We start from the raw sequence: 24,663 nt of genomic DNA, 5'->3' as shown, positions 1-24,663 counted from the left end.
CAATTTTCTTTTAAAACCCCTGATTAAAATTGAGGTTTTCAAAACAAAAAGAATATAAAACACTGAGGACTAAAAGGAACATTTTGGTCCAGGCAGGAAGAAGAGCACTGCGGCCTCCTAGGCTGCATTTGGGGGGAATGTTGGTGGGGGGCTGTGGTCAGGTGATGGGGCTCCCTATCTCCTGCTGAGCCCAGTGGGTGGCCTGACTCTGGTGGGCACCACACACCCCAGAGTCCCATCTTCCAGGAAAAGCTGGGGTCTTACAGCAGAGAGGCTCTGGGAGCCCGTCTCCCCTTCTGGTCCCCAAAGCCCCCCAGCTGCCTGGCCCCTGGCCCACTAACCCAGGCATGCTCCTTCCAGCACTGGGCAGAGGAGTCAGGAAGATGCCCTTCCTCACCCCCACTGACACCACCTCTCCAGGGATCTTAACCCAGGGGCTGGGAATGGAACTGGAAGCTAGAATGAGCAGGCAGCAGCAGCTCCCCTAGGTATCTGCCTCTGAGAGGACCTGAGGACAGAGGCGAGGCCCAAGGCAGAGGCCGGAGGAGGGCCCCGCTTCACCTGGGGCCTCAAAGGTGCCGTTTATTCATTTGGCAAATCTCCACTGAGTGAGGAAATGGATGGGTGAGTGGACGGGATTAGAGGATGAACAAATGTCACCTGCATATTTTCCCAATTCCAGCCTGAGCAGGAACCCGGCAGGAGCCAAGAGTCCTTTCAAGGTGGGAGAACACCAGGTATCGTTGATGGGGAAAGTGAGGTCTGGGAGGCTGGGTTGGGCCTAGGACACAAGGGACAAGAATGGAGCTTGGGGATGTGGCAGTTTGTGTGTAAACAAGTGACATCTTCTTGGCACTCCTCGGCAGACAGCAGGGCCTTAGGAAAATGTGTTCAACGGATAGAGTCCCTTAGCAGTGGTGACAGTTGAGGTGGGGAGGACTATTTGAAATCTCAGCAAGGAAACTCCTCCATGAGAAGGGAACGCTTCGGGGCCCTCGGGACACTGAAGCTGAGAGAGGGGCAGAGACTTCCTAAGGTCACACAGCAAGTCAGTGGAAGAGTGGGAAAAGGACACCAGTGTCCTGGCTCCCAGGCTAGACTCAGGCCCAGTGGGGACATGCAGATGGTGGTGGGAACTGTCGGAGCCAGGTAGGTGGGCAGGTGTCAGACAGCCATGAGGGAGGTGCTGCTGAGAATGTGCACGGCCACAGTGCCTGGCAGGTTGCTGGGCTGCCGGCTATTTCGGTCCCGGAGGGGGAGGGTATGCAGGGCCTGGAGGTTGTCCGGGTCAGCCTTTAGGTGCACCTGGCCCAGAAATTCATCCTTCAGCACTCGGTGGTTCCAGACCTGGGAAGAGACAGAGGATCATGGGAGGGGCAGGCTACCTCCAAGACCAGGAATATAGGTCTATGGGGGGTGCTGGTGGTGGTGGCAGGGCCTTGAAGTGCAAGCCTGGCTGAGGATCGGGGGCCCTGGGCTGTCTGCCTCCCCACGAACTATGGGCAAGGTGGTGCCCCTTCCAGAGCCTCAGGCTCCTCAGCTAGCTAAGCTCCCTCCCATGCATAAAGTGAAATCTGTTATTAGCTCCGCTGTTGATCTTGGGTGAACTCGAACAAGCGATACCCCCACTGCCCTAGTTTCCCCATCTTTAACATGAAGGTTGAGTCAGCTGCCCCTAGGGGTCTTTCCAGCCCTGAGACATACAGGTCTGTGATTTGATCCAGTGGGACTCAGTGTTAAGAAAACTTAGATAAGCCACAGTGGCTCCCCCAGGAGGCCCCAAATGTTTGTTTACAGATGCTATCTCACTGAGAGAGATGCTGATCAAGGCCTGGGGGCCAGAGAGCTCCCTACTGTTGAGTTCAGAATCATCATCCCCAGGCCACATCAGCCTGAGAGGAGAAGAAAGCCGTGCGGAGGACACTGGCTTTCTATGCCCTGCCCAAGGCTCTTGGGAAACAGCCACACCCACCACACAGTGGCTCAGTGCCACTTTCCAGGTGGGCCCCCCACAGGGAAATGGGAGGGATAGTTCCCAAAGCTGAGGGTGAGGTCAGCAGAGATGACTGCTGTCCCCAGCCAGGAGATGGACCCTGCTGGGTCTCGGGACCACACCGACTAATCCAATTCACCCACCTACAGAGGGACCTTGCAGTGGCAAGAGAGCTCCCAAAGCCACACCAGGGGTCAGGGATAGACAGACAGCTAGAGCCAAGCATGCCTGGGTCCCCGTCAGAGGGTCTTCCACCTGGGCTTGTCCCTCTGAGTGGGGAAGCCTCAGGCTGGGAGCCCAGGAGGTGGCCTCCGGACCGGGGGGCTCACCTGTACAGTGATGGGCTGGCTCAGCTTCTTGCGGTAGAAGATGCCTTTCACATTGTACTCCGGTGTGGAGGTGCCCTTCTGCACAGCTGAGCGGACTTTGTCCCCCTCACACTTGATGATCACATAAGAGTTAGCCCCTAGGGAGAGGGAGTGGGAGATAGGGTGAGGGTGGGGGCGGGGGCTGCAGCAGGGCCACAGATATCTGCAGGTGAGATGCCCACCTAGCTCAGTTATTCAGATGGAGAGACTGGAGCCTGACCCACCTCCGGGCCCCTTCGTTTCCAGAGACAGGCCGGCCAGCAGGGGCACACTGGCCATCTCCAGCCTCCAGAGCTTTACCCACACTGCTCCCTCTGCCCCGAGCACCTTTCTCCCTTACCCCCTTTCATCAGGCTTTGTATCTTAATACCTTCTCAGCCTGGAAAAAGGCCACTCCCTCCGGGAAGCCTTCCCTGAGGCCTCCCTCCCAGCTGGAAGCCTCCTGAGAGCAGAAGGTAAACCTTTTCCTCTCTATGTGCCCAGCATCAGGCATCACCCCAGAAATGGCCAGGCCTGCAGTGCCTCTGAGAGCAGGAGAGCTCTGAGGCTGGTATCCGTGCTGGCGGAGAGAGGCCATGGGGCAACTGGCAGGAGGGCCGGGGGACTTTCCTTGGGAGAGCTCACCTGTTGGGGAGTCCTTGAGGCCAGCAGCCCCCAGGACATGTACCTGGGTCACCAGCTGGGGGTAGCCACAGAGGGAGCTCCAGCAGGTGTGTGGGGGCTCATCCAGGCGCAGCTCCCTGATATGGGGCGGCAGGGGAGAGGGGAGTGATGGAGAAGGGCCAGGAAAACAAGGGTGAAGAGGGGGTTCAGGAAGTGGGGAGGGAAGAGAAGCAGTATTTAGCCCAAACCTGATTTCATTTAGTCTTGGGCAAACCCCCATGGGCAGTCCCCAGCTCCAAGCCCTATGGGCTTCCTGCCTTCTCTATCCCTATCGAGGGTACCCCATCCTTCCCCAGGGGAAAGGCACCTTACTGAGCACCTGCTGTGTGCCAAGCCCTCCGCTGGCATTATGGGTGATTCCTAATCCCCGCAAAGCCCCGCAAGGCTATTATGATGCCCATGTCACAGCTGAGGAAGCAGCAGGAAGGTGAAGGGCCTCCCAAACAGCTGGAAAGCTGGGGAGCCTGGGCCGGCAGGACCCTGAGCTTTCTGACTCCACATGCCACAAGCTGCCTCTTGGGTCTGGCATGTGGGCAGAGCTCACCTGTCCTTCAGGGGACACCGAGCCTGGGCTGTATATCACAGTGGAGGGCAGTGCGGGACGCACAGGGTCTATGCCCCAGCAGGGACAGAGAGAGCTTCAGCAGTCCACTGGAGCCCAGAGCCACCCCCATGGGACAGGAAATTGTGGTGACAAGACCCAACCCTGGAACCAGGCAGGCTGGGTGGCCCAGCCCGACTCCACTGCTAGCTGCATGACCTCGGGCAATCCTTCTAACCTCGGACCCTGAATCTCATTGGTAAAGTGGGGGAGTCAGGCCTCCCACTCAGGGATGCAGGAAGATCAAATGAGATGAGTGAAAGCTTCTTTGTCAACTGTAGATTGCAGTGCACATACAAGAAGCTGTTCCTAGTCATGGCCAGGGATGCTGGGACAGGGGAACAAGGGAAGAGAAGGGAAGGAGATGGGCACTGGTATCAGACCAGAGTGGCTGGAGGCCCAGAGACACTGAGCATCTCTGAGGCTGCAGGTTCCTGGTTGGCCCAGTGTGGACGTCACCCCTACCCACACTGGCCTCAAGCCAGCCCCCAAGTACCGGCAGTTGGAGGGCACATCAGTGAAGACTCGTAGCAGGAACTCGCCAGTGTGGCCTGGCTCAAAGGTGGTGGGGATGATGACATAGCGGCCCTCAGGCTGGTCAGTGCGCAGGAAGACGCTGCGTGAGTTGATGTAGATGGAGCTGGCGGCCTTGTGCTGCAGGCTGTGCATGCGATACTGGCGGTTCTCCTCCACCTGCGGGAGGCGGGAGGGGCTGGGCCACGCGGACGCACCCTACAACACCCTGGCCCACCCCGTCTCCCCCTCACCACCATGGAAGGGACGATGGAATCCCTTTATATGAAATGTCCGGAACAGGCAAATCTATAGTGACAGAAGTGGATTCGTGTTTGCCCAGGGCTGAAGGGAAGAGGTCAATGGGAGTGGGTGGTGGTGGTTAAAGGGAGTCGGTTTCTTTTGGGGAGATGAAATGTTCTACAGTTGATTGTGGTGATGGTTGCACAAACTCTGATCTCACAAAAGTCATTAGATTGTATACTTTATGTGGCCGAATTGCATGCTCTGTGAATTATATCTCAATAAAAACTATTAAAGGAGGCTGGGCGCAGTGGCTCATGCCTGTAATCCCAGCGCTTTGGGAGGCCAAGGTGGGATGATCACTTGAAGCCGGACATTCGAGGTCAGCATGGGCAACAAAGTGAGACCCCAGCTCTACAAAAAACTTAAAAATTAGCCAGGCCCGATGGTGTTCACCTATAGTCCCAACTACTAGGGAGACTGAGGTGGGAGGATCGTTTGAGTCCAGGAGTTTGAGACTGTAATGAGCTATGATAGCACCACTGCACTCTGGCCTGGGTGACAGAGCAAGACCATGTCTCTTAAAACGAAAACAACAAAAAAAATAGAGGGCAATAGGAATCCCCCTGGTAACAATGTCAGTGGGGTTTCTGACTCTAACAGCACAACCAAGTATCGGGATCTGCAGAGGTCACAGCACGTGTCCATGAAATGCTATCACCAGCTGCCAGGACCTGCCTGACAATCCTGAAACAAGTGTTCTGGTCACACTAGTGAAGATCATCACATGGCAAAGTCACAACAATATGTCACAAGACACTAGCATGCAATGAATGTACCAGCACAAGAGTATAAACAAAGTGCCACGGCGTGGCCAGGCACATCGGATGCCAAGGACTCAGCATGGACCCAGGCTCTGCAGGGCCCGGTGGCTTCATTCCATTCTCAAGGTCTGACAGGCACATGGGATCCCGCCGTGCTGATTGTCACCACACACTGGTCATCACAACACGTGGAAGGCCTCAGGTCCAGGCCAGGGGGTGCGGCCATGGGTGACCCCACCTGGCTGTGCTCAAGGATGCGTCCTCCTGGTGCCCAGCAAGGCCTCCAATGCAGGAAGGCTGAGGGGCTGCAAGGGGCCCTGAGCCCTGAAGGAGGCGCAGTGGGGGCCCAGTAGATGCCCAGGGCCTCCCAGGGCCCGGCCCCAAACACCAGCAATCTTCCCCTTCCTCATCCACCAAACATCCCAGGCCTGTGGGTCTTAGGCAGAAAGAAATCAGGCTGAGAGCTCCCATAGAAGCCAAGGCTGGGCAGGCTGGGCCCTCTGTGAATATTCAAATGGGGCCCATGCCACGGCATCCTCACAATGTCTGCCACGGCAGCCACAGCGGTGGCAGTGACCAAGGTGTTCTAGAGCATTCTTCCCCAGGCGTGGGCAGTCCAAACTCCAGCTCCCTTCCTCTCCCCACCCACGGCAGGGGACCTGGCTGGCCTCACCTTGTAGATGTCAAAGCCAATGGCCAGGTTCTCGCCCTTGCCCTCCCGGCGCGTAGACCGCTTTGGCCGCTGCTGGATGCAGATCAGGACTTCATCTTCTGGCTTCTTGACGTCGAAGATGTACTGCAGGTGTGGCCAAGGAGAGAGAGAGACACCGCAATGAGACCACACCAGGCATGGGCTGGCTGCCTCCCGGAAGCTCAGACTCCAGAGCCTGGACCAGTCACAGCACCTCTCTGCGCCTTGGTCCCTCTGCTGTGAGGTGGGCCTACCAATGCCTGCAATGGCCACTCTGCATGAAGGCTGGGGAAACTCAATGCCAGGGTGGCCGCTCTGCGCACAGCCTGACACACAGGTGGTGCTCAACAGAAGCACACCAAGCACCAGGGCTAAGCAGCGCCACGGGTCAGACTGAGAAGGCTGTGGGGAGAGGCCCCGTGGGGAAGCCCAGCCCAGCCAAGTTCCTAGGAAGGGACGGAATTGTGCTGTTGGGAAAACAAGGGGCTGAGTCCCTGGCTCAGCCTCTAAGTGTCCCCGTAGCTCAGGACAAGACACCCAAATGTCCCTCAGAGCCACAGTTTCCTCATTTTTACCATCTGCAGGTTAGATTGTGAGGCTGGGGGCTTCATAACCCACAGATGGGACCGATGTGCCCATCTAACCCCCACTGTACAGACAGGTTTGCTGAGGCCCAAGGAGGGACAGGGATTACCCAAGGTCATGCAGGAGTCCCTGGCAGGACAGTGGCAAGGCACCCCGCAGCTGCTACAGGGCAGGGTGGGGGTCCCTGAGAACGCCCACCTGTGGGTTCTGGAAGAAGGTGTCCTTGTGGTTGATGCAGCCGCCACTGCGGTTCTGTCGCGGGTCCTCATGCAGTGTCCACGCGCCATGCAGCCGGGTCTCCTCCCACGTCTTGTGGATGCTCAGGTGGGATGTGTTGATCAGGCGGCAGTTGATGATATCCGTGAAGTACCGGCACACGTCCTCGAAGGTCATCCTGGATGTGGGGAGGGGCTGAGCAAGATACCTCCCCAACACCTCCCCAGGCTCCTGGCCCCCCAACCCAACCACCTAATATGTCCATATGGCCCAGAGGTGAGAGAACACAGCTGGCTTTGAGAGGGGAGCTAAGCCCACACAAGGGCACGGGCATGGCATCGCACGGACCCTTAACCTCTCTTTTGACCTGTTTCCTCGCCTGTAAAATGGGGCTGAATCTAACAGCAGGTGCCCATCTCAGAGCTAGCGAAGGAATTAGGTAATGCAATCAAAGCAGGCAGTGCAACTTTTGGCTGACAGAGCATGCGCTGGCAAACGCTGGCTGTTACTACTGTGAATGGTGTTAATAACTACTGTCTGCTGCCCTCTACAGTTTATAAAGCACATCTGCATCCAGGATCTTCCATGGCTGTTGTGAGGCCTGAGTAAGCAGATGGTGGGAACCCCATGGTGAGCGTGCTGCGGTGGCCAGGGTGTTGCTATGGTCACTGCACACTGTGAACGCCTCCAGGGGGCTGGTGGGGGCAGGGGGATAGTGAATTAAATGTGAACTTGTAAGAGAAAGGCCTTTGGAAGAAACTCTTTCTAAAGACAAGGAGTTCTGCTGTGTTTTTATCTGCTGACTCCTCAGCAAGACTGGCAAAGTGGCCTGGGTGGCCTCCTGCAGCAGCTGACCTGACACCTGCAGAAGGGCTCATTATTGGGTGCCAGGACCACTGCCATCTGCCCCCGGTCTGCCTGGGGGCCCTGACAGAATCCAGCACACACAGGATGCCAATACCCCTCCAGGAAGGGACTGAGTTTCCATATCAGGTTCTGCTGAAGGGTGACACTGAGCCTGGCCCACATTCAGGACTCAGGCAGGCTGGATGAATGCAGGATGAACCCTTATTACTACTGGGGTTTTTCTTTTTGTTTTTGAAACAGGGTCTTGCTCTTTAGCCCAGGATGGAGTGCAGTGGTGCGATCATGGCTCACTATAACCTCAACCTCCTGGGCTCAAGCAATCCTCCCACCTCAGCCTCCGGAGTAGCTGGGACTACAAGGCTACATCATCACACCCAGCTAATTTTTCCTTTTTGTAGAGATGGGGTCCCACTATGCCACCCAGGCTGGTCTCAAACTCCTGGACTCAAGCAATCCTTCTACCTTGACCTCCCAAAGTGCTGGGATTATAGACATGAGCCACTGTACCCAGCCAATTACTGGGCTCTTTAAGCTGAGCTGCTGTCATCTTCCCAGCTCGCCCATGTACCTGCTTAGCTCCCTTCTCAAACCCAGCTGTGTTCTCTCACCTCTGAGCCACGTCCCCTTCCTTGCCCACCAAGGGCTACTCTGTACCTCAAGTCTCAGCTTAGAAGCTAGCTCCTCTGGGAGCCTCTGCTACCTAATTTCAGAAATCAGGCTGCCAGAGGGCCCCGGAGGCAGGCTGCGGGAAGGGCTTCCTGGAGAGGGGCTGGGCATAGCCCCAGTGCCCCTGACCACACCACACTGCTGGTGCTGGACTGTACTTCATGTCTCCTTACCCTTGCTGGGGAGATCCTGGTGGGCCCACCTCTTAGACGGCTCCCTGACCTGCATGCCAAAGGCTCGGTCTGGGTGCCACAGCGGCTCCAGGACCCCTCAGTTTGGCAGAGGGGACAGTGGGGATGAAAGGGCCTGGTACTGCCCAACTAATTTTACAGAGGAGGAAACAGGCTCTGAGATGGTGCGACTTGTCCAAGGCCACACAGCAAGTTGATGATGGGGCATGCAGGAGGGGCCTGGCTCCTGACTCCCGACCTGGTGCTCCCCGCCAGGCCCGTGGGAAGCCGCCTCAGCCCCGGACGCCCAGGGCACATACACACTCACCAGAACTCACCGTCGTCCTGCACGGTCACACCCATCTTCTCCCGCTCACTCTTGCTCACTTTCTGCCACTCCTCCGAGCTGGGGTGTGAGGGCCGGGGAGAAGAAAGGGAGCTGTCTAAGAGGCAGGCCCACCAGAATCTCTCTGGCAAAGGCGAGGCGGCACGAGGGGCAGTCTTGCACCAGGCCTCCAGTGGCACGGTGTGGCCAGGGGCACTGGGGCCATGCCCAGCCCCTCTCCAGGAAGCCCTGCCTGCCTCCTCCCACAAGGGACTGTGAGCTGCCACCATGCCAGGGGCTGGGAGGTCTGAAAGCAAAGCTGCAGGCTGGGGGGAAGGGGGGTGCGACCCCCAGTGAAAAGGGCTCCTTCACTTAACATCTGGGCTCTACTCCCATCTTGAGCCAAGCACAGCGGGGTCCCCCATTTGCTCAGGGCTGTGGCCTCCCTCCCTGCTCCCCTCCCTCACCCACTCACCAAGCTGGTCTCTACACCCTCTACAGCCTGCAGCCCCAGGCCTTTCTTGTGCTCCATCCATCACCCTATACACCCACTCCAAAGTAATACTCCCTTCTTCGTTCCTAGTGTCATCCTCCCCCAGATCCTTCAAGGCCCAGCCCTGGTGCCACCTCCTCCAAGAAGCCCACTCGTCCTTGTCCAAGCCCTCATGCCCTCTGCCTCCACCCCCATCCCCAGGCCTCACGTGTCACTCCAGGGCCCGTTCCACTCCCGCTCGCCCCAGGGGTTGCGCAGGCGGATCATGTCCAACTTCTCTGACTTGAAGAAGGCCAGTAGGCCGTGGCCCAGGCGCACCTTGCGCACATCAGTGACGGCGTATGCGTGGCCCTTTACCAGGCCGCACGCCAGGCGGGCCTCCATGTCAGCTGCTGTCACTGCCTGTGGAAGGACACAGTTGCTCAGAGAGGCAGGGCCACACTGGAACCCAGACCAGGGACTCAGGTGCTGGAGGGCCAGGAGGCTGCATGGGACCCACAGGACGGGATGGGAATTGCAGTTATGGGGCAGTGCTGTGTTCACAGACCTTTAAAACCCCCACGGGCAGCAGTCTCAGTAAAGGAAGGTGCCCATAGTGGGTCAGCCCAGGGAAATGCTGGGGCCCACGTGCACTGGCTCGGCTGTTGTTAAATATTCAGGATTATTTAAATTGTTAAATATTCCAGGAATTGTTAAATATTCAGGAACATTGTTTTGTTTTTTTGTTTTTTTTTTGAGATGGAGTTTTGCTCTTGTTGCCCAGGCTGGAGTGCAATGGCGCGATCTTGGCTCACCACAACCTCTGCCTGCCGGGTTCAAGCGATTCTCCTGCCTCAGCCTCCCGAGTAGCTGGGATTACAGGCATGTGCCACCACGCCCGGCCAGGAATGTTGTTAATAGCTGGTTGTTAAATGTGGGTAGCTGGAAATCAGCCATGGTGGGAGTATTTACACCACAGTAATTAGCAAATGCTACAAACCAGGGCTTTTTACTTTGCTACAGAGGCAGTTTACCAGCACACCACAGGGTCTGCTAAACTTGGGTTCGAACTTTGCTTTCACTGGGCCTCAGATTTCTCATCCAAAACATGAGCAATTAATGAAATCAGGACTACCCTCAGGTGCACAGACATTCATAACCCAAGAGGATCAGAAAAGAAGTTTTGGTTGAACAGTGTGGGAAAGGCTTTTCACAGCCTAGAGGGTCTGGGCAGGGGGTGGCACCTTCCAACTTCTCCCCTCCCCCATGAGGCTGAGGGTCTGAATACGTAGGAGCTGACCTGAGCATGGGATGTCACAGTTGTCTCCCATCTCAGTCAGCGAGGGTGAAGGGGGAATGGGCCGCCTCTGGGGCCTGCTGTGTTCTCACCTTGATGGAGGCACTGATGAGGCCGCCCCGGCTGTGCACCTTTAACATGCGCTCAAAGAGCTGGTTCCTCTTAGTCTCATCGTTGGCAAAGTCACCCTCGGTCAGGTCGATGGGCTCAGAAACACCACCCGTGAAGTCTACCAATGCGTCTGCTGTGTTGCCTCCATCCAGGGCCTGGTAACAGCCTGCCAGCCTGGGAAGCAATGTGGAAAGACTTCCCAGCTCATGCTCCCCAGCCAGGCTGCATCCTTTACCTCATAGGAGAGGTTTTTGAAACTCACAGGGGTCAAACAACCTGTTACAGTCACACAGCAGGCCACGGCGGAGCCAACACTAGAACCCAGTTCTTAACAGTCAGGCCAACACATAAGGCTTAAATTTCCCTAAGCCTTTGTGGCTCAATGTTAAAAAATCAGCTGTCCAAAAAAAAAAAAAAAGCAATTCTTTTCAAAAGTGCCAACAATGGTCGGAGGAGGGGAAGGAGTTACTGTTGGATGGGTATAGAGCTCCTGCTAGGAATGATGAGAAGGTTCTGGGGATAGATAGTGGTGATGGCCTATAGCACTGTGATCATAATGAATGCCACCGAATTGTATGTTTCCACATGGTTAAAATGAGAAGCATTATGTTTTGTCTATTTTACCACAATGAAACTGTGTGTTTTCAAAAAACAAAAAACAACCAAGGCCATTGGGTCGGCTCCTGTGGAGTGGGGAAGACAGGCCTGCACCCAGGTGGTGGAGACTCAGTGGCCACCAAGGGGCTGGCTTTCCTTTCTTAGGATTGAAAGTGGAAACTGCCAGTGTGTTTTCTTGGGTTTTTGATGTCGGGAGTTTTTGTCTTTCCTTTTCCTCTCTTCTGCTTTCTCTTGTTTTCTGTCTCTCTCCCTCCTTGCTCCTGCCCCTACACACACATTTTTTCAGCAAGATTGACAAATGGGCCTAGCAGGAGGAACCAGGGAATGGCTCCCCTAGAGCTGGTGAGGCTAGCCTCTGACCCCACTGCCCCTCCTCCCTCCTCCCTCCTCTGTCCTCCCTCCTGGCCTAGGCCTATCCCTGCCCTGCAATGGCCTGGGCGAGTCACTCTTCCCCAGGGCCCCCCACAACTCAGCAAAACTTTGCTTGTGCCCATTCTATGCTGGGCTCTGTGCTGGGCACCGGGGACACAGAAGCAGAAGGCACGGAGCAGAAGGAGGGGTCAGCAAAGACAGAATGGACAGTCAGCCAGGCAGAGGCAGACGGTGGACAAGAGGGAGGCTCAGCAGGTGGGAAAGCAGGCACGCGGCCCACCCTGCACAACCAGGCCCCAGCTCAGTTACCACTTCCCCAACCAAGGCTCCCATGGCAGCATGAACCTTCGAGAATGGTCCTAAATGTGAGTGCTGCCCCTGCCCCCAGCTACCTACAGGATGTTGCCTGGACCTCAGTCTTCTCTCCCTAAAATGGGAGTAACCAACATTCCTCTCCTTACAGGGCCCAGGCCTCCACCCCACCCAACGCAGGCTCAGCTGACTATGCCCTCAGGCCTGGCGGTTGAGCCTGCCGCGTGCCTGCACCAGCCCCTTGCTTCTCTGTGCCTAAAGCCCTGGCTAACGGAACACCACGAGGAGCCCATCCGGTGCCACCCCCGTCTGGGCCTCCCACCCACCTGCCTGCTGCTGGCACCTACTTGGCATAGGCCTTCTCCACCAGGGCGCACCAGAACTCATTGCGGGAGTTGGAGTGGCAGTAGATGAGCTGGTTGTTGACTGTGGGCAGCCGGTCATCGATGACCACGTCCACCCATTCCCCGAAGCGCCAGAAGTGGAAGTGGAAGATGCCTGCGTAGGCGCTGGGCTTTTCGGGGTCCCATTCCTGCTCCTTCCAGTCTGGGATGACCTGGGTGGGGGGAGGGGGGATAGGATGGGGGGACACAGTGAGGGGATGCCTGGCTTCCTGAGGAAACGGGGGCACATGCGTCCAGCGAATCGGAATGGAAAGGAATACTGGGTTCGGGTTCCAACTGCCACAAGCCTGCGTGAGACCCGGGTGAATCCTCCCCATCTCCAGGCTCAGGTTCCCATCTCCACAAGGCTTGGAGGCTCCCTCCGCCTCCTTCCAGCTGTGTTGTTCTCAGAGTGTGTGAGCTTTCCTCTTCCTCATGCCTCCCTGCAACCTTCCCCAAGACTTCTGTCCACATCTACCACCAGCTCCTGCCTAGTGACCAGCGCCACCATCCACCCATCCAGCACACCCCAAGGCTGGCAGCCCCACTGGCTGCTTCGCTTTCCCTCCCTCCATCCAATCAGCCCAATCTGAGTGCCTCCATTCTTCTGAAATCCATCTCCTCCTCTCCGTCCTACTGGCACCACCCTGGCCCAATCCCCTATCTCCTCGCCCAGGGACACTGTAGCAGTGTCCACAGCTACATCTACTCTCGCCCCACACAGACCAACCCAGTCCTGTCACTTCCCTAGAAAATAAGACCCAAACTCTCAATGCACTCCCCCAGCCTCATTTCTCTGCCTCCCCCACAGCAGCCCCCACCCCTGCTCCCTGTTCCAGGTTCTTCCTTCTCCTCATTACTCAGTAGACTTCCATTTGTCCTTTAGTGTCCATCCTCTTTCTCCAGGAAGCCCTCCCTGACTATTCAGATGAGGCCAGGACCCCTATCTCAGTCTCACGGTCCTTGGCAGCTCTCATCTGAGATACTTACCTTTACCAAGTTATAATTAAGTAACTGTGTGACTTTGAGCTCTGATGTTATCACTGGAATGTCAGTTCTCTGGGGGCAGGGCCATATAGGTCTCGGTCACTGCTATGCACCCAGCACCTAGCCCAGGGCCTGGCCCGGAGAGTATGTTTAGTAAACATGCATTGATCGAATGAATGAATTCAGAGACATTGACTGGGGACACTGAGACATTGATTTTATTACTTATGAAGCATCTGGGAAATGCCTGTGACTACCATGACTTATCTCCACTTAATTATCACAATAACCTCTGAGTAGATGACTATTATCCAACCCTACTTCACAGATGACAATACTGTGGCCCAGAGAGGGCATGTAACTCGTCCAGGGTCACACAGCTAGAAAATATACACATGCTTTGGAGGCAGACCAACCTTGGTTTGAAGCCAGGATTCAAAGCCAGATCTGCCTGCCTCCGAAAAATAAGCTCCTTGGCACTGTGGACCACTCTGCAACCAGCCCCAAGCTGGACACTGACAACTAGGTGAATCACATGGTCCCTTCCCTCAAGAGGCTCCCAGTCTGGGGAGAGGAGGCACCCAGGCAAAGTGCTGAGGCTACACAGGGTGCAGGCAGGGCTATACGAGAAGGGAGTGCCAGATCCTACTCAGCAGCATCCGCAGAGCTGCTACAGACGTCCCCCAAGCAGATGAGGACAGTAGCCACAATCTGGGCAGAGAAGGGAAAACCCCTCACCCTGTCAAGTCAGGGTGAATGACCCCTGGCCCTGCTGGGCATGGGACCAAGTGGAGCTGAGCCCCATCGGGACCATAAGCAGCTCCTTCTAGAAGAAAACCACTCCAGGTATGGGGGGCACCCAGGCGGAGGAACCAGAGGCACACCAGGAGGCCGGCACTCACCTGAGTGTACAGACTTCAGCCAAAAGCTGCTCCCCACTGCATGCTCATTAAGGGCACTTTTGTTTGCATCAACAAACAAAACTCTTACCATCAACAGGGATGTTAGCAAAGGGTAATGCTCCCTAATGGGACATGTGAGACCAAGACAATGAAAATGCTAACTGCAGCTAACTGCAGCGAGAGGTACTACTGCCCTGATGGAGCCCTGCTGGGTGCCAGGCACAGGGCCAGGCTGCTCACACTAGCACCCCTGAGCCTCAGGACAGGCTTTTGAGGCGATACTACCGGAAGGTGCTGGCAGAAGGCTGCCCATAGGCGCAAGTGAGGGAGGCAGGTTTCAAACCCAAGACTTCCCAACCTGGCCACTGTCTGGAACCCAGCAAGGGCTCAACACTGGCTGTTCCTTTCCCCCACCTCCTCATCCCCACTTTTCTGTCAACTCTGTGCCCTTTCTAAGTAAAAACGCCCTGATCCTGGCACTCTCTCCCCACTTTGCTTTCAGGACAGAGAGCTGTATCAAAAACAGGTCTCATGGGAGGCCAAGGCAGGTGGATCACTTGAGGCCAGTTCGATACCAGCCTGGCCAACATGGTAGAACTCTGTCTCTACTAAAAAAGAATACAAAAATTGGCTGGGCGTGGTGGTGCGTGCCTGTAATCCCAGCTATTCAGGAGGCTGAGTCATGAGAATCCCTTGAACCCTGGAGGCGGAGGTTGCAGTGAGCTGGGCAACAGAGCAAGACACTGTCTCAAAAAAAAAAAAGAGCGGTTCCATATAAGGTGAGGGTTACCATTCCCACTCCACAAATGGGAAGACTGAGGTCCAGAAAGAAACAAGATCTGTCCAAGCGCACAGAGTGACAGGGAGTCCTAAGCTGAGAACACGGGCCTGGCCCACCACCTTCACCCCCTCCTTCTGCTCCTGCCCTGTTCTGAATGCTCTGGACTCCATGGCTGGGAGGAAGGGCAGCCCTCGCAGGCTGCTAGGACCTCGGGAGGATCATTAGTCAAACTCGAGGCTTGGCTCTGAGCCCTCTGTGGCTCAAGAAGCTGCTAATGAGGCTCCAGGGCCTGGAGATCCAGAGTCTGGGATCCCCAAGGGCCTCCATTTCCCCTCCTGCTTCACCACCCCTGCACTTGGCATGGGGTGGGCCCCAAGCCAGCCTTCTCACCCCTCAGCTGCTCTGCTGTCAGCCAGGATGCTGAGCAGGAGGGAGACTGTCTAAATAGATGTGCTCACACACCAAAAGCCCTCCCACGCCACGCCGGAAACCAAGGAAGCCAGCACAGACTCCCGGGGCCATGTCAAAGGATTCAGGAACCAACCTGAAGAGGTTCCTGCTGGCCAAAGATGGGCTAATTTGAGCATCAATAAGGGCAAAAACAGCAATGGATTAAAACATATCAAATATGTTCAAATTCATGAGATCAGAATGATACTTACAAAAACAATTAGTCACTATCGGAGGTGGGTAGGGAATCAACTCATATTTTTTTGAAACTGGAAAATTACAGGAAATTTATCCTGTCTCTGTAGACAAACTGTACCAGATGGTAACCAAATAGTAGATGGAGGGAAGTCTTGAACTGGAAAAGACTTCTAGCTCATAAATGAGAAAGGACTGATGATATTAGACCACCAGCATTTTACAACCACTGAAGAATGAATGAATTCAGGCAGTGGTCACTGATGGTTTCTAACATCACAAAAAAGAAAGATAACCAGCCAGGATGTGCCCCCTGAATGAAGTACACAACATCTTCCATGATGCAGCTGCGACAAAAAAAGAAAAAAATGGTTCCTAAATTGTATCAAGCTTCTAGAGCTAAGTCCCAGGTTACAGGAAATGCAGGGGACAGAGAACACATCAAACACCACCATAAAGACGCAGTCAACAAAACCCACACCATGGGAAACCCCACAGGACAAACGGCCCCGTTTCTTTGATAGATAAATTACTAGGAAAAAATAAAAGATGAAAGAGCAATCAACCAATTGCAATTATGGACTTCTGTTTGGATCTCATTCAAACAAACTGTAAAACCTATGCATATTTATAGCACAAATTAGAAATTAGAACAATTACTGGATATTTGATGATATTAAGGGATTATTTTATAAGTTGGTATTATGGTTTTGTTTTTTGAGTTCTTATCTTTCAGAGATGCATCCGGAAATATTTACAGATGAAATGAGATGCTGACTGGGCAAAGTGCAGGGGTGTGTAGAGGAAATAAGACTAGCCACAGGCTGGCAAGTGTCAAAGTGAAGGGATGGGTGCAAGGAGTCCATCAGGTTGTGCTCGCTACCCTCTCGCTGTCTACGGTAGAAATTCCCCATCACCACGGACACCAGCCACCTGGCCCGGCAGTCCACGCTCTCAGCCTCATCTCTCAAACACTCCTTCCTTCGGGTCCCATCTACCACAACCACCAAACACCCGTGCCACTTCAAGCCACCTCACCCATGCACAGGTGGCTCCCTCTGCCTCCTTCCCTTGTCTCTTAGGGGCCAGCTGAGCAGCAGCTCTGAGGGACCTCCTGCCGAGCCCCCCCCACAACCGTCTGGCAGCCCCTTCTCCTGGCACCCCAGCATGGCTCTCTTTTCCCTGCCCACTGGGAGGAGCTCCTTGGGGACAGGGGCCAAGTCTGCCCTGAGGGAACTGAGATGACCTGGTCAACCTCCTTCCCAAGAGGAGAAAGCAGAAGCTCCCCACCACCTACTGCGTGCTTACGAGGCTATACTGACTTGGGCTGACCCGGCAGCAAGGCAAGGACTGGCGGGATCTGCCGCCTCCCTCATAACCCCCTGGGATGTGATCCACCAATGGCCACCGATGGCAGAATGGGCCCAGAAACTTCAGGGTCCCACCCATGGGTGCACCACAGCATCTCTGGCTCCTGGATTGTCCCTGGAGACTCCCACCTCGATCCAAGTGGCTGCTCTTAAATCTTCCCCGGGTAGTGGCAGACAGGACTCTCTGCCCAGCTGTGCAACAGAGTGGAGAAGGCGGGGGTCGGCAGCCCAGGGAGGGAAGCTGCTCAGGACCAGCCTGCAAGTGTGTGTGTGTGGAGGTGCGTGCGTGTGGAGGTGCATGCGTGTGTGGAGGTGGTGTGTGGAGGTGCGTGCGTGTGGAGGTGCATGCGTGTGTGGAGGTGTGTGTGTGTGCGTGAAGGTACGTGCAGATGCGGGGCACAGGCAGGGAGCTTTTCACATTTCTGCCTGGGACCCCAGAGGGCCAGTGCGGAGCGTTTCTGAGCCACGCCACCAGGGCTGTGGAATGGGGGCTACGGGGAGGTTTCCTGTATAACCCAAGCTGGGTAAGGTGAGCCACGGGCCTTTGTGAGTCCTCAAAACTAGTGGGTCCCTGGTCCTGAGTATCTGAGATTCCTCAACTCTCAGCTTCTGATTCCAAGACTCTCAAACTCCCCGTTTCAGATGCCATGACTGCAGGAGGCCAGGAAAGTGGTGGGCACCCCCTGCCTTCTTGGGAGAGCAGAGCCCTGCTGCTTTCCACCGGAGACCAGGGTGTCGATGCACCACAGAGTGGCCACAGCAAGCCCTGTTCATGGGGCGGCTGAGACCGGGCAGGGACCCCCAGCCTTGGGGCAGCCCCCCTTCCCCCGGGCCTCCGGCTCCCCAGCAATCATGTGAAGGCTAATGGTCTCTGCTGGGCCGCTCTGAGGTGGCGATGGTGACGGAGGAGGACACACTCGCCCATGGCCGCTCTCTCGGACCACAGAGCCAGGCCGGGTTCCTGCCCACCCCTCCGCCCTGCGCCTGCAGCCATCGGCACTGGCCTGGGATGCCTCAGGCAACTCACTTCAGCTCTCCACAGGTTCTCCTGTACCCCCCACCCCCGGGATAACTGAGAGGGGAGACTGTGTGTCTATGGTGATGGAGCAGTAACCATGGGCAAACTCAGGGAGGGAGGGTGACCATGTGCGGGCTCCGGGAAGCTCGAGCACTTGGTGGACACTCGCCCATTTCACCCTCACAACAGCCTCGAGAGAGGTGCCATTGCTGGCCCCAACTTACAGATGAGGAACAAGCTCAGAGGTTGCCCAGGGCCACCTAGCTGACGGGGCGGGGCAGGCTAGGTCGCTCACCACACTCGCTGCCTCTCTGGGCACAGAGCTCAGGGAAAGGCAGGTTTCTTTCCCTGTGGTTTCTGTGGTTTTCAGGGAAAATGGGCCATTTGCCATTCCTGCACTCTGGGGATACAGCCAGGCCTCTACTGCTGTCCTGAGGGTGGGAGGCTGGATTCCTCTGTCTTGGGCAACTCCAGGAGTGGCTGGAAGGCAACCTGGGGAGGAGGTGTCAGGGAGGCAGAGACCCCTGAGAGACCGGGGGCGGGGGTTGGGTGCAGGGCTGGGAAGGGTTCTGCGCATGCTGTGAGGGGTGTGTGAAAGGGAAACCAGGGGGCAGCAGCTACTCTGAGGCGGGCATGAAAGGGGCTGTGTGACCCAGGAGAGTGGTGGGGTTAGATTTTGAAGCAGGGCTCATTCCAAAACAAAACCACTGGTGAGGCACCCAAGGCAGGGCTTGACTTGGTCTCCAGAAAAGAAGCCAGCCCAGCCCGAGCCTGGGTTCTCAGGTGGGTGGGGCCCATCTCCCCGGTCCATCCCAGGGACCAGTGTCATGGGGCCAAAGGTCCATAGGCCAAGAGCCTGGCCCACCCACACCTGCTTCCAGCCCCTCCATGCCCTCTGTGACCTGGGCAGGAGGCCATCTCCTCTGGGCCTCAGTTGTCCCTGTCCAAAAGTGAGTGAGTTTCAGAGTGGTGATGAGGGAACAGAGCTGTGAGGAAGGATGAAGTGAGGCACTGAAGTCACGTGGACTTGGGGCTACATCTTGCCCATGTCAGTCTAGCCCGGCACAGGTTTGACAATTCCCAGAGGGTGGGGCTGGAAGGACCTTCACAGAACCAAGCTGTTCACTCTGGAAGGCCTGAGGCTGGGAGGGGGTTGGGAGCTGCCTGAGGACACACAGCACATCCGTGACAGAGGCCAGACTAAACCCGGGCACAGGCCTGACCTCACCCCACCCCTCACAACTCTGCCCTTCCATCCACCCCCCGCCCAGTGGCCATGAAAGGCAGGGAGACTCGAGATTGCACCTGGTTTGGTGCCTTCCTACCCCAAGCCCTCGGTGGTGCCCAGATGGCACCTCCCTCAGCACAGCTCTCTGCACACCCCACACGGAGGCAGCTCTAGGACTACCAGATAAACAGTCAGGGCTGGAGGCTCCTGGCCAGCCTCAGGATTCGGTGAAGCCCGATTATTCCAGGCCTCCTCCTTGCAAGATGGCAAGGGCTCGGGGAGTGTGGGAAATGGCCAGGGAGCAAGTGCTTGGGGCCATGAGGGCTTGTGAAAGGGATGGGGGCTGATGGCGAGACACTGCACATCACCGAGGCCAGGGCACAGGCTTTATTGGGGACCTGCAGCGGGCACAGCAGAGGCACTCAGGCCCCGGGACAGATGGGCCGGGGAGACAGGCAGTCGGGACTAAGAGGGTCCCCAGAGCTGCAGACAGAACTCAAGCAAAGAGGCAGAAGGGCAGGGCCACTGTGCACGGGTCTGGCCTCCCCTCGTGCTCAGCAGGGCAGGTGATGGCTGGGACTTCTTCAAGCCTGTTCCGGAATGGGCCCCAGAGCTGTGAGTCAGAAAGGACCAGTGCTCAGCCCACAGCCACTCTCCCACTCTCCCACCCACAGAATCTCAGCTCCAGCATGCTGCTCCAGCCTGCACACCTCCGAGGTGGGGCTCACCCTCCCAGCAGCCCTAGCCACAGGGGATGGCCCTGACCCTCTGGCCCTCAGTGCATCTGTTCCAGAGCCGCAAGTTCCTTGACAGCTCTGCTTCATGAGGGGAAATGTCTTGGACACATCCCTGACTGGCCGAGGACAAAACACAGGGCTGGCCTTAAGTCAGGGTGCTGGGGACAGTGGCTTAGCTGTACTTGGCTGATGTTAGGTGCAGGTCAGGCACTCCCCCAGAAAGGGGGGGCTCTCTGGGACTTCGCAATGTGAAGGGGAATGAGGCTTGGAGCCAGAACTGAATCTGATGAAAATTGTGCCTCAGTTTCCCCATCTGTTTGGTGAGTGAGTTGCACCCAATGACCTCAGAGGTTAGCATTCTGCCATCACACCACTGCCGCCTGCAGCCCGCTTGGGACTATCAGCCGTCGTAACTGCCCACCACGTCTTCGCCCTGCCCCCCTCAGCTGCACTGAAGAAGCCCAAGAAATGCCAACAGATGCTACGTCAGTACGAAGCACTTGCCTTCCCTGACCTGCAAGCTCAAAAGAGCCTGACTCCCCAGCAGGGCATACCTGAGGCCCTGGCGAATCCACTCTCTCCAGCTCCAACTTCCCCCAAGGCAAAGGGAACCCCATTTACTAATCCGCTCCCTGTTTCACTGTCTGAACTGCAGTCTCCTAGCTCAGGAAGCCCCCAGGCCAAGGTCATCAGGACCAGGCCCCTGTTAAGAGCCATCCTTGAACCAGCAGCAATGACCAACAGATAATCTAAAACTGCACTTGTTCCTAGGGCAGGAATAGACCTCTAGAATACATCCATATGAATATAGCACACTCTGTCTCATGGATATGTGTGCGTAGAGACAGATCTCTGTGTAACCTCCCCCTTCACTTCTCCACCCTGAAGTCAGGCCCAGAAGAGCCACAGCTGGGCCTACACAGCCTCCAGGGTGCCAGCCACTCCCCACTGCCCAAATCCACCCCTGAAGCAACTCTGCCCCACATCCTGAGGGTTGCCAACGCGTTATGGGACCAGCAGCCCAGACACAGGCTCCGGCAAAGGGCACCGAGGCCAGGGAGCAGTGAATGCCAGCTTGCTGGACTCCCCGTGGAGACTGCCCCATCATCTCCGTCTCCCTGACTCTGGAGGAAGTGGATGCCGGATTTCTCAATCTCTGTCTCTGCGTCTCTCTTGGTCTTTCTCAGTCTCTCTCTCCCACAATGAAGCAGAGAGAAGGCAGATGGCCTTGGCCTCTCTGTCCATGCACACTGGCACCGAGTAGGCCTCTATCGTCTATAGCAATGCAGCAGCCAGTCCAGCTTCTAGGCTATGGAGCCTTGGAATCTTCTTCCTGTGAGCTGGAGTGCTGGCACCAGGGAGAAGCAGAGGAGGAAAGGTGTGGGACTCAGGGGGCCTCTGGGCAAGCTGAGGACAGGCTGAGCAGCGAGAATAATGGCCCCAAAAATACAGGGGGGAAGGTGGCAGGGGCAGGGGAGAACACAGGTGGGCTAGAGGAAAGCAGCAGCTGGCAGCTGCTGTCAGAGCTGGTTAAAAACCACGGAGGCCTTGAGGTTGGCGGGCTCCACACCCTCGCCAAAGGTGATGAGGAAGTACATGACCTTGCGGATCTTGGCCAGGTCTGACAGGCGCTCCCCAAACTCCAGGGCGTCGGCCTCGTTCCAATCCATGGCATCCGAGTCCTCCTTGCGCCAGAAGATGGCAGTGGGGTCCAGCAGCTGGCGTGTCATGAGGTTGGTGAGGTCAGGCGTCCAGTTCTGCGAGGTGCCTGTGATGGTGACCTTGCCCGGCTTGTCCAGCACGACATTCCAGCGCTCGAACTGCAGCCGCTGCTGCTGGGTGAAGTTGAGGCGGTACACGGACTCCGCTGGCCGCAGGAGCTTCTCCCCATCCTGGCGCTTCTCCCCGCGCTGCTTCAGGCTCTCCACGCGTAGCCGCATCTGCCTGGTCAGGCCCTGGTCCAGGACTAGCGGCATGTCCAGCTGCGGCTGCTGCGGCCTGTCCTCCACCATGGCCCAAGTGCTGCTGCCACCAATGCCAAGGACCCAAGTGGGCTGGAGCCTGGGGCCGTGGAGAGACCAGGCCACCAAAGGAGGGCCCCGCCTACTTTCTGCCCTTCCCTCTTCCCCTCCCTTTGCCACTGGCTCTTCCCAGCCCCACCCAGTTCTCAAAATGGGGTGTGTGTATGGGGTGGGAGTCCCCATCTGCCTCCACTCCAGTCCCCGCAGAAGCGATAATGCAGGCCCTGCAGGCAGGCGGAAGGTGGCAGGCTCCTTGGGGACCAGGTTGCTGATGTCAATTGCTGTGGCAACGCCCTGACTACCAGGGCTGGGCTGGGCACTGGCTTGTTTGTGAAGATGCGAGCACTTCGTAAGTGCAGTGATGGGGAGGGTGGTGGGGACCACTCCTCACTGGAGGTACACGGGAGAAGATGCAAGACCCGCAGGAGCAGGTGGAGAAGCCAGGACCAGAGAGGGCTTGGTGACTGGAGATCTGAAGTCACCTAAGCCAAACCTTGGAGCCACCCCTGACGCCCACCTCCCCCTCACTCCTCCACACCCAAACACCAAAGCCTGTCGATTCTGCTTCCCAAACAGCCCGGGACCCTTCCCCTCCAGTCTCACTGCCAGGATCTCAGCCCAGCTACCATATCTCTCACCCAGACCCGTGGTTCTCAAGACTCGAGTGAGCATCAGACTCACCCTCAGGACTTAACACACAGATTGCTGGACCCCCTTCCCAGAATTCCTGGTTTATCAGGGCTCTGTGGGCCTGAGAATCTGCATTCCTAACCACCTCCCAGACGACATGCTGCTGGGCCAGCGACTGCACCTTGAGCATTACTGACCTGGATGACACTGATGGCTGGCCATGCCGCAGCCCTGCACCATGGCCACCACAGGACCAGGCTTCACTTCTACCCAAATCCCACCACTTACTCCACCTGAATTAATCCTCAGTTTCCCCCAGGAGACTTGGGGCCCAGGAAGAATCTGGCAAATGTTTATATCCCCAGGGCCCAGGGCGGAACAAGGAGCTCAGCCTTTATACTGGGGAAATGAAAGAACTGGAGTGTGTGAGTGGAGCTGGAGTTGGGGAGAGGGTGGGGATGGGAGTTGGGGAGCTGCCGTCGCCACAACACGCCACACACAGAAAAGAGGACAGAATCAAGGCCAAGGTGTCACAATGGAAAACAATCTGAAGGGTCTAGTGGACCACAAGCACGGTCAATTGTGAGATGGTGGCTAATCAATCAGTGGGATCCGGGGCTACCTGAACAGCAGAGGCGCACCAAGGGAGACAGAATACTCGGTCCTGTTAAAACCACACTGCAAGCCCTGGAGTCAGTTCTGGGGGTCATTGGTAGAAATTCCCCCAAGGGTATTTGAGAGAACCATACAGCTAGATGTCAAACTGCCTGATCCTCACAGAACCTTTTGCTTTGTAGCTGGAGGGGCAGGGGAGAGGGGAACAACTTGGCTAAGGAACTACCATGGGAGGCTTCCCTTTCCTCCACATGGGGGAGCTGTTTCTAACCTTCCCAGCACCACATTCTGCTTTTTATTTGTTGAGTTGCTCAATTTTTGCCTGTGACACACATGTCCTGAGAGGGTAGGAAGTGTGTCTTGTCATTACTCTAGGCCAGCAACCAGAACGGGGCCTGCCACACAGAGGCTTCAGAAATGCTTGTTGAATGAATGAACAAACGATCGAATGAATGAATGAATGAATGAACGGATGAACGAGTGGATGACACTGACAAGGGACAGGTGATGTGATGGACCACGAGGCACAAGCCCAAGGCCAAGAGGAAGGTGGGAAGGTGGGGAGACAGTACACAGGTACTGGCCAGGGCCAAAAGGAAGTGAGCAAGATGGCTGGAAGGTGAGGTCAGAGAGACTGGGCCTTTGGCTGAAGACCTCCAGGGAGAGCAGTTCTGGGCCCAGGCTGTGGTGTGGCAGCAGGTGACCCAGGCGGCTGAAGGTGAAGGCTGATGGAGAGGAGATGGAGAACTAAGACAAGGGTAAAAGGGCAAAGTGAGAGGGCAGGACGTTAGCCACATGGACACAGTAAAGCCTGGGACACAGCAGTTCTTGGGGTAGAATGGGCTGGGAAATGGGAGGAACCAAGCCCTTTGTGCCCAGGTGACTGGCCAGGGCAGCTGGCTGGTGGAGACAGCAACACAGTGGGCTGAGGGTGGGAGTCCAGTGAAGGAGCCAAGTGCTTGTATGGGGACGCTGTGGTCCGGAAGCAGCACTGGGGAAGAAGGATCCCCTATTTCTGGATCCTGAGGGATGGGGTGAGGGGGGTGTGATCAGCTTCTACTGATGAGGATTCAGGGGCACAAAACCCCTGGGGAGGGCCTAAGCAGAGGGGCACTGACCAGGAGGCCGAAGGTGGAGGGCAGTTTTGACGGGAGCTTGAGTCTCACAGACTGGGCAGGAGGGACCAGCAGTGGGAGCGAAGGGAAGGCCTGGGGGGAAAGGAATGGAAGAGGGAGGGGAGGAGGCAGAGGGGGTGGGCTGAGGCTTGTGGGCAAGGGAGCAGACAGGATGCAGGAGGCTGCAGCTGGGGACTGGGCCCACTGATGTCCACAGGACTCTGCTCAGCCATCAGACACCTTGGGAGGACCCACCCAAGCCTGGATAAATACAGAGGAGAAAAGCAAGCTCTAAACTTGCAGATGTAATTGCAAAAATGCATA

The 24,663-nt window shown here is 56.5% G+C and overlaps 2 protein-coding genes across 3 annotated transcripts in view; both read right to left on the bottom strand.

Moving 5' to 3' along the window:
* Positions 1-539: 539 nt before the first annotated feature.
* CAPN5 (calpain 5) overlaps positions 540-24,663 on the bottom strand; it is a 53,702-nt gene continuing 29,578 nt past the window's right edge. For both annotated transcript variants that reach the window (XM_032166987.2, XM_058446920.1), the window contains exons 4-13: positions 12,255-12,463; positions 10,587-10,779; positions 9,427-9,620; positions 8,729-8,806; positions 6,680-6,875; positions 5,879-6,001; positions 4,122-4,318; positions 2,986-3,101; positions 2,323-2,459; positions 540-1,347 (exon numbers count right to left, since the gene is read on the bottom strand). In XM_032166987.2, the coding sequence (XP_032022878.1) occupies positions 1,165-1,347; positions 2,323-2,459; positions 2,986-3,101; positions 4,122-4,318; positions 5,879-6,001; positions 6,680-6,875; positions 8,729-8,806; positions 9,427-9,620; positions 10,587-10,779; positions 12,255-12,463 (1,626 nt within the window). In that variant the 3' untranslated portion in view covers positions 540-1,164. The remainder of the gene's footprint in view (positions 1,348-2,322; positions 2,460-2,985; positions 3,102-4,121; positions 4,319-5,878; positions 6,002-6,679; positions 6,876-8,728; positions 8,807-9,426; positions 9,621-10,586; positions 10,780-12,254; positions 12,464-24,663) is intronic.
* OMP (olfactory marker protein) lies at positions 21,479-21,970 on the bottom strand. The gene has a single exon (XM_032166988.1). The coding sequence runs from the start codon at positions 21,968-21,970 to the stop codon at positions 21,479-21,481; it is 492 nt and encodes a 163-aa protein (XP_032022879.1).

The sequence above is a fragment of the Hylobates moloch genome, unplaced genomic scaffold, assembly GCF_009828535.3.
Source record: "Hylobates moloch isolate HMO894 unplaced genomic scaffold, HMol_V3 SCAFFOLD_11, whole genome shotgun sequence".
Taxonomy (NCBI): domain Eukaryota; kingdom Metazoa; phylum Chordata; class Mammalia; order Primates; family Hylobatidae; genus Hylobates; species Hylobates moloch.
The sequence above is the reverse complement of the archived record's forward strand: the minus strand, read 5'-3'. Positions and strand labels throughout refer to the sequence as shown.